The following is a 17,774-nucleotide window of genomic DNA, read 5'->3' as shown; positions in this document are numbered from 1 at the left end:
CTCAAGCTGGACAATGCGTCTAATAAGTCATCTGAATCACTGGACTCAAAATCGGACATCTGTAATATTTTAAAAGTTTATTTAAAACACCGAGTTTTTTTATATTCTATTTTTTATTACCACAAGTAAAAATTCCATATTAATAATACAAGAATTACTATTATTTTAAAGGCAACTTCCTGTATAAAATGTGACTATTTTTTACTAACATTAAACTAAAATCTTTAACAAAGTAATTATCAAAAACATAAACCTTACTTATAGGTTAATATTAACAAGACACGTCATAAATTCCTTGAAAACTAGTTTCTTTCTACGAACACCAAATTCTTCTCATAAAGCTAATATTTTTTATTATCTATTTAGTTTAATTACAGTCCGGAATGACATATTTTCATGATTTATATAATTCAAAGTAGCTTACATTATTTATTTTAAAATTTTTAACACATTACAAAAATGACATGATTGATTTATAATTCAAACTGCCGCTTTTTATCTCCCCTCTCTACATATGGGACATATGGAACACTAGCGCCCTCTTATTTTTGTAAGATTTTTGTTTACATGGAGTTCGGGCTCCTTGTATAGTCTCCATGGTAGGTACTTTCACGTACTTGGTTTAAATTATGAGCATTGACTGAAATATATGAATCAATTGAGCTCTTAATAAACAGTGATAGTCTTTGGATTTTGTAGAAATTTTGTGAGAACATGTTAAGTTAAGGAGGTATTTTGTTGCCCCTGATAGAAAACACCTGTTGTGCTTCATGCTCTCCTGATACCAAAATTTTATTTTATGTGAATATATTTATAGTAAAATCATAATATTTTCATTTAAACTTGGAGACACGATCGATCAGGATAACAGAAGGTTGAGAAGGTATCTCTGCTGCTCTTGATAGAAAACACCTGTTGTGCTTCATGCTCTCCTGATAAATTTTTTTTATCTACTTACAGCTACAAGTCACGTTTTCTAAGAAAATATATAAAACATTGACGTCAGAGTTGACTCTGACACTTACCGTTAAGTGATCAATCAAAATGCTGCAACACCATAGTCTCCACTGTCCTTTATGTGGCCGTAATACATAAAACTGGACAGCAACAGCAAGTTTGGGAAAATGAAAGGAAAATGGATAAATAAAAAAACAATTGTAATTTATAATTTATTTACGAAAATCTATACGCTAAAACAATTAACTAAATTAAATAATATCAAATGAGAAGTAACAACTTAAAGTGTTAACTGTTGACTATAATATAGATTACTTTATTTACAAAACATCATACACATGCTTACAGAGAGCTACACTATACACGGCAATCCCTTGCCAGAGCATATAGAAACAGGAAAATTACACCTAATAACTGTCATTGCCCATCGTTTTAAGGAGTTCTAAACTGTCGAATGAGTACCGTTTTGTTTCTCGGCGTCTTTAAATATTTGGCTGGATCGAAACATTTAGATGGTAATTAAAAATCTTGCCTGCAATTTATAAGAAAAATCTAACAGAAATCATTTTCTTAAGAAATACAGAGTGTGTAGAGATTTAACTCTGAAGCCTTAAGCAGAGAACGCATCGGGCGGTCGCGGTCCCATCGCATCGCGGTCCGATCTGGGCTGAGCTGATCGCGGTCTTTTACAAAATCAGTCGCATTTGGCAATCGTACACAATCCTGCTGGCACCCTTCTTTAAATAGTTGAGGTATTGTTTTACTAGTTAAAAAATGGGTTATATGAAAGAGGAAGCTCGTCTCGATCGCATCGTGGTCTCCCAAGATTCTTTGGAAAAGATTGGTGGAGAACGCTATGCGAGCGTGACGATCTCGGGAACATCTACTGCGAATGCATACATTGTAAAACACGGGAAGGAACTCCACTCTCCACCTAATGCCTTCTCTCCTTTAGAGATTTAACCCTAAAGTCTTTAGTCACTGTAATACAGAAAATTTAAACAATGCTCAAAATCACTGTGGCCCTACCAATTTTTTCTATTTACGAAAGTACAAGAAGGTAATTTTATTTAGTGCGACGCGATTTCAAATTCTGTTGGATAGAGATGCAGTGGTGGTCGCTCATTTTTCAAAAATCAAACCTGAGACAGCTACTTTCTGTCTATTTCCTCGGCGAACGTCAGAAACCCACCAAAAGTGTTAAAATTGGGACACCCTGTACATTTGTTCCATATACAGTGTTTCCTCTAACAAGGCATCCTTATTACTACTGGAGACACAGAATTAGCCAAATGGGCAAAGTAGTTGAACCCTTAAAGGAGGAACATCCGATGAATGAAAAAAAGTTCTTTTTCAATTTTTTTTTGTTCATCGTAAAGCATGTGTGTCGACAAAGTCAAAACTCGCGACAGCCTGCGAAGGGAGGATTCATCGGATCAAAGCAGAAGATGCTGCCAAAGGCCTACTTTATGGTCCAGGAATTGTAGATTAATGGTAAAATAAAAAAAGTTTTCTCAATATGTAAATTATTATACAAAAATTGACTTTTCCAAAAAAAATTGTTCAGGTTTGGAATATGAAGAATATAGTGTATACATTTTATTTTGATATTTGAAGAACTGTAAAAGTTATGGACGATTTACCGAGAAGCTGACGAGCGACAGAGTTACGAAACGCATCAATTCTTTGCCAAAATTTAAACGAGATTATCTCGTAACAAACTATTCGGTTCTAGACGGTTCCCAAAATATTCGGAAAACGGCTCGACCGATTGCTTCCAAAATTTGACACAATATTTTTGAACAGATTTTCTATTTTGGAACGTAGGATTTTTTTTCACTTATTTTTTTTTAATCAAGCCAGAAAGGTTGGAAATTAAGGTTGAAAAATGAATATAAAGTTCAATCAACCACTTCCTCCTGAAATTTTTTTTTTTTTTAAGTCGTACGTTGCGAAGGGCATCATACATTATAGTTTAAAGAATCTTTTTGAAATTTTTGTTTCCGATCAACCGACCGCATGTAATCTTGAAAACCGCAGACTGTGTGAGCAAGGGAGATTTTTTACGCCAGCCATGACGCCAGTGCTCCCAGCCAATACATATTTATAAAGAAATTTGTCAGCATATCTCAACATGTATACTTTCGAATAAAACAAACGGATAGTTTTTGTGACAATAATTCCAAAAATTCACCTAATTTTTCTCTACTCTACTCGGATGTTCCCCCTTGACACGCCGCCGACAAAATAATTGGATTTCGACGGTTACCGTTTAATTTCAACAGAAGTGTGAGAAAATCCGTTTCATTTTAATTCAAACGTCCTTAGATTGGAGCGACTCTGGACAACGACAGTATAAACTCGACTAAAACTGTGGGCGATGACGAGCATTTTGACACACAACACTCTTGTTCGTTCTACATAATCAAGAATACAAAACATGTACAAAATATACTAATGGAACAACATTTTGTTAAAGAAAAGAGTGGCTTAAATCTCTTATTAAAAAAAATATTAAATATGGCACAAACATAAATAATAAAATCTCAACGCGGACCTTGAGATTCGTATAAATTCAATTTAGTGCTTCAAAATTAATTTCTAATCATCAACATGTTTTTATATTTCATTCAAATTTTAAAAAAAATTATACAAATAACTGCCGTTCACATTTCACCTTGTAACAAATTAATTTATTAATTTTTACAACAACTACGAACATTTCACGAACCATTTCTTTTGTTTGTAAAGTTCGGCAACGAAAAACCTTCGTTTTCTTCAAAACATTAACAGATTCACAGTACGAAAATAAATACATTTCCAAGACAAAGTGATTTACCTACCAACTGGACAAAACACCGCAAAATTGCCCCTTTCGTCCTTCAAGCCTGTTCCCAAGTACAGTAGTTTTCTTGGGTGGCGGCGATGTACTCGTCTACGAGGTCCTGTACGACCTCTCTGCTAGAGTCCAGCTCGTCCAGGTTCTCCTTGAACATGTCCTCCTTGCGGAACTGGTCCAAGAACGCCTCCCGTTTTCTCAGCTTGTCGTATTGGGTCAGGGCACGATCGAACAGCTGAAACGACGGTAACATTAAAGGGCGTTAAGAGGGCTCTATAGCAAATAGCCAACCAGCAATACATTTTTATAGATTTTATTACTCAGTTTGTCTAAATGTGAATTAATGCACAAATAACAGACTTTCCTCCATTGTAACGCAGTTTTTTATCAAATGGGGTTAGTTTGAAACTCGAGTTACTTTTTATTGTAAAGAAATTTGTAATTTGCCAATTTTGAACAAGTGGCATCGTACATTACAAATTTCTTTACACCAAAAAGTAATTTAAGTTTTAAACTAAGTCCATTTTATAGAAAATCTGCGTTAGAATAGAGGAAAGTCTGTTATTTGTGCATTAATTCATATTTAGATAAATTGTGTAATAAAGTAAGAAATATTTGTTCTTGTAAAAGCTGTACATCATGTCAAAGCACCGTTTCCACTCATTCTGAATTTCATCGGACACTATTTCAAAAATGTAAAACTTTAAAGAACGTTTCTGTTTATTACGCACAGTTGGTAAATTGTGAAGGGTCTCTACAGATTCAAAATGATGCACAGTCTGCTATAGGCCTCTCACAATTTCCGTTCATCTGAATTTGCTGGGTTACGTATGCTGTCTAGTCTGTCTATCAAGTAAAAACAGACTTGTCTATGATTTTCGCAACATTTTCAAATAATATCAAATATTCCTGCGATTTGAGCGATTGAAATGAGAAAGAGTGACCGCAAAAAAAGCCATTTTTCCGCCCGTTTTTGAGACTTTGACAGAGGCGGCAGGAAAAATTCTAAAAATATTCTAAAAATATCCAAATACTCGTCATGAAAAATGAAAATGAGCATCACTTTATCACTTTCAGTTTTTCGAAAATTTTCAAAAATCACCCTTACTTAGGGGTTGAAAAGACCAAAGAAGTGAACAAATTAAGAATCATCAATAGTTGTAAACCCCAAATATTTCTATGTTGTTATCAAAATAATATTATGAATTTGAAAATATTTAATTTCGCATTTGATACGGTCTTGTCCGGATTGAAAATCAACCCCTGAACGCCTAAAAATGCAAAAAATATATTGTAACAATTTTTTTCTTTTTCTTTTATACGTGATAATTGAACCGTTAATAACCCACAATCACTAGATCTGAAGGAAAATACCTCTAAATGATGGTAAAACCACCCTTAAGTTCAACCATCGCCTTCAAAGTACATAAAATAATTATAATGCATGAAAGAATAATGTTTCGAAACACATTCATTAGAATAATTCCTTTAGGGATATTAAGGGTTGATTTTCAATGCAGACAAGACCGTATCAAATACGAAATTAGATATTTTCACGTTCATATTATTTTGATAACATAGAAATATTTGGGGTTTTACAACTGTTGATGATTCTTAATTTGTTCACTTTTCTTGTCTTTTTAACCCCTGAGTAAGGGTTATTTTCGAAAAACAAAGAATATTTTTAGGATTGTTCCTGTCGCCTCTGTCAAAGTCTCAAAAACACGCGGATTTTGCGGTTACCCTTTATAAACTGCTAAGGCATTACAGTTTTAGGTTAGGTTAGGTTAGGTTATTTAATTTGAAAGGGTTCGAAAGTTTGAATTTTTGCAAAAATTATAAATAGTGACAACACTGTTTCGTTAAGAAATAATATTTTAGTTCTAGTAAATTAACCTTTCCCCAATTTTCATATAGAGCCTTCATAAATATTTACAAGTTATATGATCACCGAGCTTATGCAACCAACATTGCACGGCTGGTACTGTCAACTAAAAATCCTTAAATCTTAGTATCGTCCATATTAATAATTCGTTTACAATGAACAATGACGAAGTGTCACACATGCACTCGATATAATGCGATAGCTGATTGGTTGAATAAAATCTCATGAAAAATTATATCAATCACCAGCCGGCGAAACAAAACATTGAGTTTTAATGTAATATTGTTCTTATTGTTTTAATAATTTTAAATTTTACCGAAATTTAATTGTCTAATTTTAAATGAGGTTATGGAAGCACTTACAGAGCTGATGTTCGTGTGATTGGCCAACATGAGCCCGGATACCCTATGAGCCGACTGTATGTAAGGAGACTTCCTGGAAAGAGCCACCTGGATACTAGCTGGCCCCCATGGGATGAATTGCGCAAGTTTCCTCTCGCGGATGCGTTGGAGGGACTTGTGTACTTGTGTCGGATCCACTTCACCCTAAACATCAACAAAAATGTAGTCGAAAGATTTTTTCTACTTTCGATCATTTCGGTTCTCTTCCTTAGGGTCGATTCAAACACATCAGTCCCGGCACGTAACAGCTCCGGCGCCGAACCGGACTGTCCGTCAAAAAAGAAAATGTGATGGAGGCGTTCGCATTCGTCAGGTGCCGAACAGTTTCCAAGCTGACGGGCTTCAACCCGTCTTATTGGCATTTTTTGGTGCTGCTTATATTTGTCTGTTTCTTCGATGTGTCTTTTTTTTCCAAATTTTTTTAAATTTTGGAAAACAATAAATTAAACCAGTTTTTTGACGTTCTAAAATACTGATGAAATTTCACATCTTCTAGTAGCTCCTTGTATAGTGTCGCATACTCTCCTCCAGTTTCTCTTCTTTTCCATGCGTCATGGATCCATTTTCATCTTTTCTCTTGGTTTAGTCTAGTTTCTTTTTCGTTCAAACATATAGCAATTACCAATTCATCAACTGAGAAGCCTGCCATCTTTTCAACAGAGTGATCACCACTACAACGGAGACTGATATGCTTCGGGTGTGTATAAACAAACCTGACGAATCAGTCAAAAAAATTCTGTGACGGAGCTGCATTGGTTCTATGACGAAACTGTGACACGACTGATGTGTTTGAATCGACCTTTAGGTGAAAGATGAAATAAAATGTTATACAGTACAACCTATTAAAAGGGGACACACAGGGAATCCTAAAATATTAGGTATATAGAGGTGTCTGTTAGCGAGCGGGGTGCGGTTAAGGAAAATGTGGGAAAAACAAAATTTTTGAGATTACCTGGTACTCTATTCAGACAGTTTTAAATGCCAGAGTGAGCGCGTAAGTGCTCTCTGGCGAACAGAGTATTAAGAAAATAAAATAATAATAATAATGAAATACTTATTTAAAATTAACATGTGGGAGTGAACATTGTCCATTATTTAGAGGTAAGGATAGAAACTGAAAAAAGACGTGTTTTGTTTTATTTAATATTTTCAAGTTAGAAATTTTAATCGTTAATAATTAAGAGTTGAAGTTAAATATAAAAACGTGTCATTCCAGTTTTTGTTCAAAATATATTCACAGTCCGCCTATTAAATTTTAAGACTGAATTTATTGTGGGGAAGAACGTGGCGCTATCTATGTGGGGTCAACAGAACTACGTCTTCTGATCAACCAAACAAAATTTCTTGTATCTACCAGGAAGTTATAACGTTTTTCATGAAGCAAGTTATTGATAATTGTCATAGAAACAGCTTACAGTAATCAAATTCTGTTTTAAAGCCGGTAAAACAGCCACGGAAACGTATAAACTGTTACAAACAGCGTACTGTGAGAAGTGTGTACCACGTCCGATTGTATTTCTGTAGTTCGGGAGGTTTCGTGATGGGCAAGACAGCAGGCACAACGACGAGAGGAAGGGGTATCCTCGCACAAGCCGAACGAAGGAAAACATCGAGGCTATGCACTCTGCGTTGAAGTCTGATCGTCAATCAACCATCAGAATGTTGGCAGCCGTGTATGAAATAGCCGGACTTTCCTGTGCGCATTGCACTGTTTCTGAGTACATTTAGTCTTTGAATAACAAATATTTTTTTGTTTGTTAAGTATTATCTTTGAGTTATAACCATAGATAAGTTATAACCCTAGTAAGAAAGAGGGTAGGTCATCACAATATATTAAAACAAATCATTTACATATTTATCAAAATGCAAAAAAAAAAAATTAAAATAGTATAAACTATACATATAGTCATTGTGTCTCTGCAACGTGCATATTTTCAGCAAAACGCATTACGACATCAATCCGCATAATCTGGTTAAAAATGGACAATCTTATTTTCTATAGAATTGTGACTGTTTACGGTAAAATTAAAAATAACTGTTGTAATTTTTAAATAAAAAATGCTAAGAAACAGTTTTTTAACTTCACTGAAAAATTTGCTATGCAACGACATGTAACTAATTTCACTTACGAAAAGGACCCCGTCACGACTAAAGCTTTGGAATTTATCAGCTTACACAGAAGGAATAATTAACAAATAAAATGAGGAAACAAAAAAATTATACAAAATCATTCTTACCTGGATAATATTCAGTATGGAAATAAAACAATGTTGCGAGTTCCTGTCCTGCCCCGTCGACACCATCATATTCTTCGGTTGCAGTAATCTCCTCATCACATCCAATACAGTAGTTTTCCTGACGCTGACCTCATCGGTATCCGTCGATAGCGGGGTATACCCCGTCATGAGGAAATGTAACCGAGGAGTAGGGATCAATGGTGCCAAGAGACCCATCAAATCGTTGTTCATATAAGATGGATACCTGTAACAGATTTGTTATTACATCTTTTATTAATTTATGTAGTTAAAACTCACCGCAAAGTGGTCGTCGAGACAGACATGATAGTACTAACAAGACTATTAATTTGAGTGAAGGTGGGGTTTTGAATTCTTAATCGATCAGCAGCTATTCGATTTAAAGCTGTATTATCCAGTACAACTACAGAATCTGCAGATTCTGTGAGCCTTTTCAGCGTCAGTAGCGAATTATAAGGCTGGACCACAACATCACTAAAATAATAAGTATTTAATTTATTCATGTTTGATATTAATAGTCAAGTCTCAGCTTACCTTATCTCATCCAAATTCGGAAACACGCTGTATGTTTGTACCAATTTCTTGGGAAATCTGTCAGACAATTTCTCCAAAATATTCGAACCCATACCAGATCCTGTACCACCCGCGATTGAATGACACAGAACAAAGCCTTCCAAGCTATCGCTACCTTCAGCTTCCCTATCGATGATATCGAAAATTTCCTCGTTTAACTTTTCACCTTGCGAGAAACCAGAAGCCCAATTATTACCAGCACCGCCTCCATTTTTGGACAGGAAAACGTTTTCTTGATTGTACAGTTTCGAATATGGAGAGTTTAGGATAGTGTTTATTACCCTGGGTTCCAAATCCAATAGCACTGCTCGAGGGATATAATGCTCATCGTCGGCTTGGTAGAAAAAGACATCTTTCCTATCGATACCTTCTGTAGCATAATCCTCGAGTATTCCCTCCGGATTAATGCCGTGTTCGGCACAAAGACGTTTCCAAAATTCGAACCCAACTGAAAAATCAAAATTTAAAATATAACCTTAAAATTTGCATGAACACTGTTACTTTGATTGCCGCATTGGCCTAACTGCAACGTTATCATTTCACAAGGCATTTTTTATGTTTGTATTTTTTTCGAACACTATTTATAAACAATTTCCGCGTAATTAAACAAATTTTGGGTGTAATAATCTGACAGTTACAAATTCCCTCTGCAAAATTCAAACCGCGCACAATCACTTGATTGGTTAATTCGAACTATTCCAGACAAGTTAATTACAAATCTATAATTAGGAAAATACAGATTAATTTTAGTTATACATTTAAATTTAACCATAAGGATCTTAATAACGTTTAAAATATTAGTTCTTGGAATAAATTTCATTAAAATTAAAATATGTATCAAAATGAGTTTCAGGGAATTTTATATTTGTATGTTGGCTATTCTGAAAAATCATAGATTGCGTAAAGGCAGATATGACATATTTCTACAAGTAACAACCTTATTTATTGGTAATTATGTTTAGTTTTTAATAATAATTCCGGTCTTTATTTTGCCGCTGTGATAATTGCAACTTCAAAAATCAACACTATTTCCTCTGTTTTCGTTTCGAATTTTGACATTTAACAAAAGAAACCAACCCTGACCGTATTGTGAATGTGGTCAGAAAAACCTATGTCCCCATCTCTTTTTAACCTGGGTGCTTCTCTCCAATCCGAGGCAACGTTTCGGTGTGTGTTAAGGCTCGGCTGTTGCCCCCGAGCGAGAAAAGTCTATCCTGTGTTGTGTTGTTTACTAACCCCATTTGCACTCCCGCTGAAGATAAAGGAATCAATCGAGGGAATATGAGTAACCAATCTCAGATGCACTGCACGGTGCATTCCCTTGAATAATAAAAAGCAATCACATAAGAAGCTGGCTAAATACCCTCTGGGTGAAGGCCAATAAAAAAGAAGAAGAAGAACCAACCCTGACGTCATCAATCCATCTGGATCCAATAAGAAAGTCTCGGGAATTACCTATATCATCCACAAAGTCCATGATAATTTCACGGCAGCCAACAATTAATTATGAAATACCCTATGTTCAAATGATTTCAAATATGTTGCCACAACAAGATTAAATTTGATTTAAATCTTATGCTGGCCCCAACAATTTTTAGTCTTCGTTTCCTAGGAAACTTAAAAATCTGTTTTATCAATACGACGATATTACAATGTCAGTCATCACTGAAAATGGCCCAAAAATTACAGAAAATGCCCCGAATGGCCTGGGAATATATAGAAACAAGGTTTTGGATGACATATTCAAAGGTCCTAGGTGAGAGATACCGATTAAAAAATATGGTTTTGTCATTATTATAATTCATAACTTTTAGAATGACTAAAGAATTCTTAAAAAAGCACTGTAGAGAACAGAATTTGTATCAAACACCGTACCTAAACGATGTATTGTACCTGCACTTCAAAGGGTTTTCTTACATAGAAAATCTAGAAGAATACACAGGGTTAAAATGTTTATGGTTGGAAAACAACGGAATACGGGAAATAAGCGGTTTGGACAAGCAAAGTGGACTACGCAGTTTGTTTCTTCATTACAATTTAATCAAAAAGATTGAAAACCTGGAATGCTGTCCTATTTTGGATACATTGAATATATCGCACAATCAAGTGAAGAAAATTGAAAATCTTGGTACTTATCTACATTCTTTTACTTTTTATAAGAAAGTCATTTTTTTTAATTATTATAAAAGTGGTAAACCAAAGATTAGCTACGTTCACAAATAGTTCTAGATAAAATCGTGCAGTAAAATATTATAGAAATGTTGAAAAATCCAAAAAATTTAAACAACTTTAATTACCTATTGTGTCTTATCTGAGTGTTACGTTATTTGAATAAAATTTCTAGTAATGTTCTAAAGCAAAAAAAAATATTTCCATAGATGTAGTCTGATACTGCTAATACATATTTTTCTTATATTCCTGCGACCGACTTTTACAGACTGTATCAAGCCGTTGCACTCTCTTAACATGGCCAACAATTATATCGAAACTTTGGAAGATTTTGAGCATCTTCAGCATCTTCTGGAGGTGTCGGTATTGGACTTGTCTAACAACCACATAGACGATCCGCTGATTGTAGAAGTTCTGGGCAAAATGCCCGGTTTGAGAGTATTGAACTTGATGGGCAACCCGGTTATAAGAAAAGTTCCAGCATATCGCAAAACGATGATACTAACTTGCGTACGTATATGTTCGTGAATTTTTCTCGCTTTTTTTCTTTATTTTTTTGGGTATTTTTCCAATGTTAAGCCTCAATAAAGAAAAAATAATACAGAAAAATCCTAAAAAAATATAAATTATAAAAACAAAAAGATTAAGAAAAAAGAAAAAACAAAACTATCCACAAATAATATACTTACTTCAAACAATATTTCACGTATTTTTGTTAAGCCTCAGTAAAGAAAAAATAATAAAGAAAAATATTAAAAAGAACATTTAAAAATTAAAAACAAAAAAAATTTATAAAATTTCACGCTATTTTGGTTGTGGATATTCTTTTTTACATCTTTACGTGTTTTTTATATATTTTCGATATTTTAGGAAATTTTCAATTATTGAAATATATGAAACGTCAATCAAATAAAAAAATTCTAGAGATACGTAACGAAATAGTTTCGACACGGATAAAAAAATGCTTTACATGCCTGTTTAGTGTTTGTTCGATATTATCAAGACGAGATACTATCACGGAAAACCATATTTGTGCATAAACTTAAATGAATTTCTATTAATAAAAATAAATCGCTAAAGTTTATACGAAAATTTTGACATATTTCTACGATTTAAAAGGAAAAATCTTAGAATGCATCGTGAAAATACAGGGTGACCCAGAAATAAAGTGCCAACATTTTTACGAAAACACATTTTTGTCAAATATTTTATAAACACTAAAATAATTTTGACGAGTTTAATTATTAAGGTTTCAATTTCAATTACATCCGTTCTAAATATTAACCAAAATTTTATTTTCAGAAAGAACTACAGTATTTAGATGATCGTCCGGTGTTCCCCAGAGAGAGAGCTTGTGCAGAAGCTTGGTAACATTTTGTTTTTATATATAAAAAGTTAAACTTTTATTTATTGTTGTGACGAATGAATCGCCCTAGGATTTGGTGACAGAAACTTATACGCGCATAAGTGACATGTCAATAGATAATACACAAGGATGATATCGATAACAATTACAAACATAAAAAAAATAATATTGCAAAAAATATATACCTACTGGTATGCAAATGGTGACAAATGATGAATGATTGTTAAAGATGTGGACAAGGTGTTATATGACGGGTGTAACCAAACATGCGCTATACTTAATGAATTCAATCTAAAATATTTATGCAAATTTTCAAAGCAGTAACATTCCACACTTAAAATTAACTTGAAATATTTGCACACTTTAATCGAAGCGCAGTTTCCGGTGCAATTTCTGTTTTAACATGAATGAAAACTTTATAGGAATTAAGCAATTTGTGTTTATTGTAAGCTGCGTTTGTTTCGTTCATGAGATACAGGGTGTAAATTCTGTGTCAGCCCACATGTGAGCTCCTGACGAAGTTGTTCACATTTTTAAATATATACGATTTTATATAAATGTACTTTTCACATATTTTTAACACCCTGTATTTCTAATAATTACTTCCATTGTAAGGCTGGGTATCCCATTTAAGACAGATTAAAACTGTTTCTAACAAAAATTGCATTAAAAAATATATATGTAGAGCAATAATTTAAAAAAATAAGGTTAGGTCATGTCCAGAAAAAAAAGGGATACCCTATACAGGGTGTCCGTTATAGAATGGGCCAAACTTTACCACTAGATTCTACGACGAAAATTAACGGGAAAAAGTCATATACAATGTTGGTCATAAATACTTAGTTCGAGATAACGTGTGTTGAAGTTGAAAAAAACACATTTTCTTTAATATCTTTCGACTACTTCGAGATAATTTCGTGAGGTTTCGTATCCGGTGGTGTTTTAGGATGAGAAATTCGAATTTATCGACGATTTCGTTGTATTTTCTAGATGGCGTCCCAAGCAACCATTAGGACGCATTTAAACTGCCAAAACTTTTTTGTGCCACCGTGTATTTCACTTTGGGCTGGAAAAAGCTTGCTAATATTTCAAAAGCCAACCGTTTTCATCAAAAAAACATTTAAATTTGTAAATGTATAAAAAAAATTGTTTAAAAGTTATTTTAAAAGAAACAGTGCAATTACAATTTAATTTTTAAATTTTACTACAAACAAACTAAAGACAATCTAATCAACCTAACACAATCTAAACAATGTAACAAATCTAAACGACCTAAAAATCTAAAATAAAAACTAATTATTATTGACCTGTCTTAAAAGATAATATGTTCTTCAATGTCTATCAGTGGTGTTGTCAATAACTTTTAAACAATTTTTTATGCATTTACAAATTTAAATGCGTCCTAATGGTCGCTTATTTCGTCCTCTGGAAGATACAACGAAATCGTCGATAAATTCGAATTTTTTATCCCAAAAAACCGGGATATGAAATTTCATGAAATTAACTCGAAGTAGTCGACAATTATTAAAGAAAATATTTTAACGGACACCCTGTATAATTGAAAATAATTTTAAAATGTGAAGAAATTGATTTGGTGCGCCTTTTGTTTAAGACATATACATTTCTGTATTATTGATATTGCGAGGACTATGGAAGAATCTTAAATGGGACAGCAAATGTGTGTGAAAACATATCAATACTGGCTATCTATAGAAGTTGTTCATACTTAAAATAAATATTTGGCAGTGAAATCAAATTCATATTAAAAATTTCAAAATTTTCATACAATTTTCAACTATGTAAATTTATGTCGTGTTTTTTGCTCAGTCCTTGCTACACTTTTTTGGTGTTGGCTTTTCCATTTCACGAAATATTTTTTCATAAGGCAACGTGGTGGCATATCAGAAGAGAATGCTGAGAGGAAGCGTTGGATCGACCGAGAACGTCAGAAAATTATGGACAGTGTTAATGGTTCGTATATTAGAAACCTAATATTAATATAGGGTGTCCCAATAATTTAAGTACATAAAACTGTCATAGATTCTAGGGGTGAAGATAAGACGATTCAACTGAACCTACTTTTATCCAAATTTGATTAATTCATCTCATCTTGATCCCAAGAATCCCACAAAGGTACAATAATGAGGCATTAGGGATTAAAAAATTGTAGATAAAAAGTTAAAGGTACGCTTTCAGCTTTGGTGGCAATACGGGACAGATATATAGAGGAGCATAGACGACAGAGCCAAACTTGCGACAGTGGAATGGGCACTTCAGTAGGAGACTCGGAAAGCGAGGCCGAATCTCTGAACGAGCACGTTCGTCAACGTGACAACGAAGAAAATTCGCCGAGAAACGCAAGCGGCAACAATTCTTCAGAGGACGGAGAAGAGAACGTTTACAACTACGGAGAGGAATGCGACAACGAACCAGAAGACTCGTCTTCGTCCGAGGGTGAGAGCGAAGAAGACGAGTTTATGAAGGACAGGCAGACAGACGAAGATTATTCCGCTTATCGCGAGAGGATCTTCGATTTCACACCCAAAGGTTTGTTCCGAACGCTTTTTGTATCGGTTTAAAGCAATACGTTATATTAATTGCAGGTTACAGGCAGAAGAAATCTTTGGTGGAAGAAATAAAGGAGGGAGATACTCCAAGTACCAGCAGCGTAAGAGAAGTACCAACAACTTCGAACAACAACGAAATTGAAGAATGTAATAGTCGAGAAGAAGCAGCAACAATTTCAAACATTAAAATCGAGCAACTAAACACTCGACAGGGAGACGCTTTTAATTTCCAAATGATGGTAGAACACATGAGCAAAGCAGAAGGCATCGAAATTACCAATAAGGAAGAAAAAATTACTGAGGCAGTTCAGAAAGAGAACGAAGATAATTGTGAAGAAAATCAAGACACAAGTACTGAACAAAACCGTGGAGAACGTTCCACAGATGAAGAAGTAAAAGACGAAAATAGTGCAAAGAATTATATGGAAAAGCAAAGAGAAATTCTAGTGAGCCAGGCTGTGGAACGCGTGAAAAAATCTGACATGTCAGCGACAAGTTTGACGTTTGAGGAGTACATGACATCATTTGACAAACCGCCTGCAGTCAAAATTCCTGAAGATACCCAAGAAAGCGAAGCAGAAGCAAATATGACGAAAAATATCGCTGAAGAAAACGCAAACAATTCTGGGACCAGCAACGCCAATAAGTTAATGAAAAATTTAACGCTGAAGGACATAATGAAAGAAAACAACGTGATAAACGTTGAAAGCGACAGCGATGACAGCGATTCGTCAGAGGATGAAGAACCACAAGTTTCAGAGAAAGGCGATGGACATCCAAGATGCCGTTTACGAAAACCCGAAGAAATCGAGGAAATTATAAAAGGAATTCTGACCACATCGAAGTCTAAACAAACCGAAAAGGTGGTGTCAACAGTCTGCAGTTGTAATGAAGAAAATATGACCTACATGGAACCAAGTGCTGAAACCAAAGAATTATCTAGCAACATATCAACCGAACCAGAATCAAAGGACCTAAATGATGTTGAAACTAAGGAAGAAAATTATATTGCTACCGACATAATCAATGTGAAGGCCAAGACCAACAGCAGTGACAGTGAAGAGAGCGAGAATTCTTCTGAGGATGGAGAAAAACCCTTTTACAGAAAACTCGACAAGTCAGATTCGACGAAATTGAAACAAGTCGAAGAAGACGCTGCTGAAGCTGTGACCGTTAAAAGCAAAGAAGAAATACAAGAAGAACTGACAGGAGAGTGCCAAGTGAAGAAAGAAGAAGAACAAGACGCGAGCTACAGGGAAATGCTGACATGGAATCTGAAAGTACCCGACCAAAACGTGCAGATATTATCGCCTATACAGAGAAAAGTCTCGGAGGAAGGCTTCAAAGACGAACTATGCGAAATGCTGGCGCAAACCAAGAGAGAAGACAAACCGGAATTTGAAATCACGCCACCTAAGGACATCGCAGAAGAAAACGACAAGATTATGTATCCTAGGAATACCAAGGAAAGCATATGTGCCATGAAATACACCAGTATGTTCACTGAAAGCGGCAAAACAACAAACGTCAAACCGCCACTCGTTCATAAGATGCTGAAGTTGTCGCAGAACTATCCCGTTTTCCAGAAAAGTCAAAACGATGTCGTCGCAGTTGAAACAAAGGAGGAGCTAAACGCACCGGAGAATTCTCTGATCGTTTCTAATAAGATATCGGAGGTCAGAGAGTATATGGCCCAATTTACCAAGAATTTGGAAGAGTTCAACGAGAGATCCAGACTGGCAAGAGAAGAAGTCATCAAAGACTACAACGACGCTGTGGAGAGGGAACTGAAGATAGTGGACAAGCTTATGAAGATGAAGAAATACATGTTTGAGAGGAAATGTAATACTTTGGATGCTAGGAAAAATAGAAAAGTAGACCACATGGATGATAACGTCATGAGGAAACACTTCGAGGATATGGACATGATACTAGAAGAGGACAGCAGTGGCGAGGAAGAAAAATTAAAAGCGGAAATGGAGAAGATAAAGAACGAACACTTTAAAGATTTGGAACAACATAGAAGGAACGGAGACGCTGCACTGAGTAAAGTAACGATGGAAGGTAATGTCAAAGACAACGAAGACGAGAAGAAGGATGAAGAAAAAAGTGAGGAAGAAACTGTGTTGGTAGACAGTGAACGTTGCGGAGAAAGTCTGATAACGAATGAGGGGGACGAAGAGTATGAAGACGCAGTTAAAGGCGCAAACGAAAGTAACACGAAAGAGAAGAGTTGTGAGAGCTGCGAGGAATATTTCACCACAAACGAAGAAGAACCTGAAGAATACTACGATACCAGCGATGAGAAACAAGTAGAAGTGAACGATGAAAAACCAGTGAATTATCAGCAGTTTATCGATAAACTCATGAAGCAAAACGAGGAAGAATCTAACGAGGATGATGAAAATTGTGAAGAGGATAACAAAGAATCTGTAGCGAGTCTATATGATGAGAAAGACGCTGATGAAAACGCTTCAGAAAAATGCGAAAAGCCTGTAATTAAAAGAACTGTTAACTGTTCTCTAGAGATGCAATTGGCGAAAAAAACTGAGGAAGTCTAAATTTATTTAGATGCTGATTCAATGTTTGTGTAGTTAATGTTGTACTCTGTAGAAGGTGACGGGATTGTGTTACAAATTTTTGAGCACCCTCAATTTTTAAGTAGAAGGTTGACCTACTTTCAAATTTATTTGTGTAACTATGTGTTTATATTGTAACGAACAAATAAAGTAATTTAGAGGAACATTAATCTGAATTATTTA

General features: G+C 34.8%; 2 protein-coding genes across 2 annotated transcripts; one reads left to right on the top strand and one right to left on the bottom strand.

The window, feature by feature from the left end:
• Positions 1-1,155: 1,155 nt before the first annotated feature.
• LOC108905627 (tubulin gamma-1 chain-like) lies at positions 1,156-9,650 on the bottom strand. The gene is made up of 6 exons (XM_018708588.1): positions 9,412-9,650; positions 8,872-9,358; positions 8,617-8,811; positions 8,320-8,563; positions 6,044-6,226; positions 1,156-4,031 (listed from the first exon to the last, which is right to left on the bottom strand). Exons 1-6 carry the CDS (start codon positions 9,458-9,460, stop codon positions 3,840-3,842), a joined length of 1,350 nt encoding a protein of 449 aa, XP_018564104.1. The 5' UTR covers positions 9,461-9,650; the 3' UTR covers positions 1,156-3,839.
• Positions 9,651-10,562: 912 nt separating this feature from the next.
• On the top strand, positions 10,563-17,573 carry LOC108905518 (dynein assembly factor 1, axonemal homolog). Its single transcript, XM_023454331.1, has 7 exons — positions 10,563-10,666; positions 10,725-11,038; positions 11,348-11,589; positions 12,382-12,446; positions 14,331-14,416; positions 14,642-14,992; positions 15,049-17,573. Exons 1-7 carry the CDS (start codon positions 10,563-10,565, stop codon positions 17,571-17,573), a joined length of 3,687 nt encoding a protein of 1,228 aa, XP_023310099.1.
• The last annotated feature ends 201 nt before the right edge of the window (positions 17,574-17,774 follow it).

This window comes from Anoplophora glabripennis, unplaced genomic scaffold (genome assembly GCF_000390285.2).
Source record: "Anoplophora glabripennis isolate ALB-LARVAE unplaced genomic scaffold, Agla_2.0 scaffold53, whole genome shotgun sequence".
In the NCBI taxonomy this organism is placed as follows: domain Eukaryota; kingdom Metazoa; phylum Arthropoda; class Insecta; order Coleoptera; family Cerambycidae; genus Anoplophora; species Anoplophora glabripennis.
This window is presented reverse-complemented; position numbering and strand designations above follow the sequence as displayed.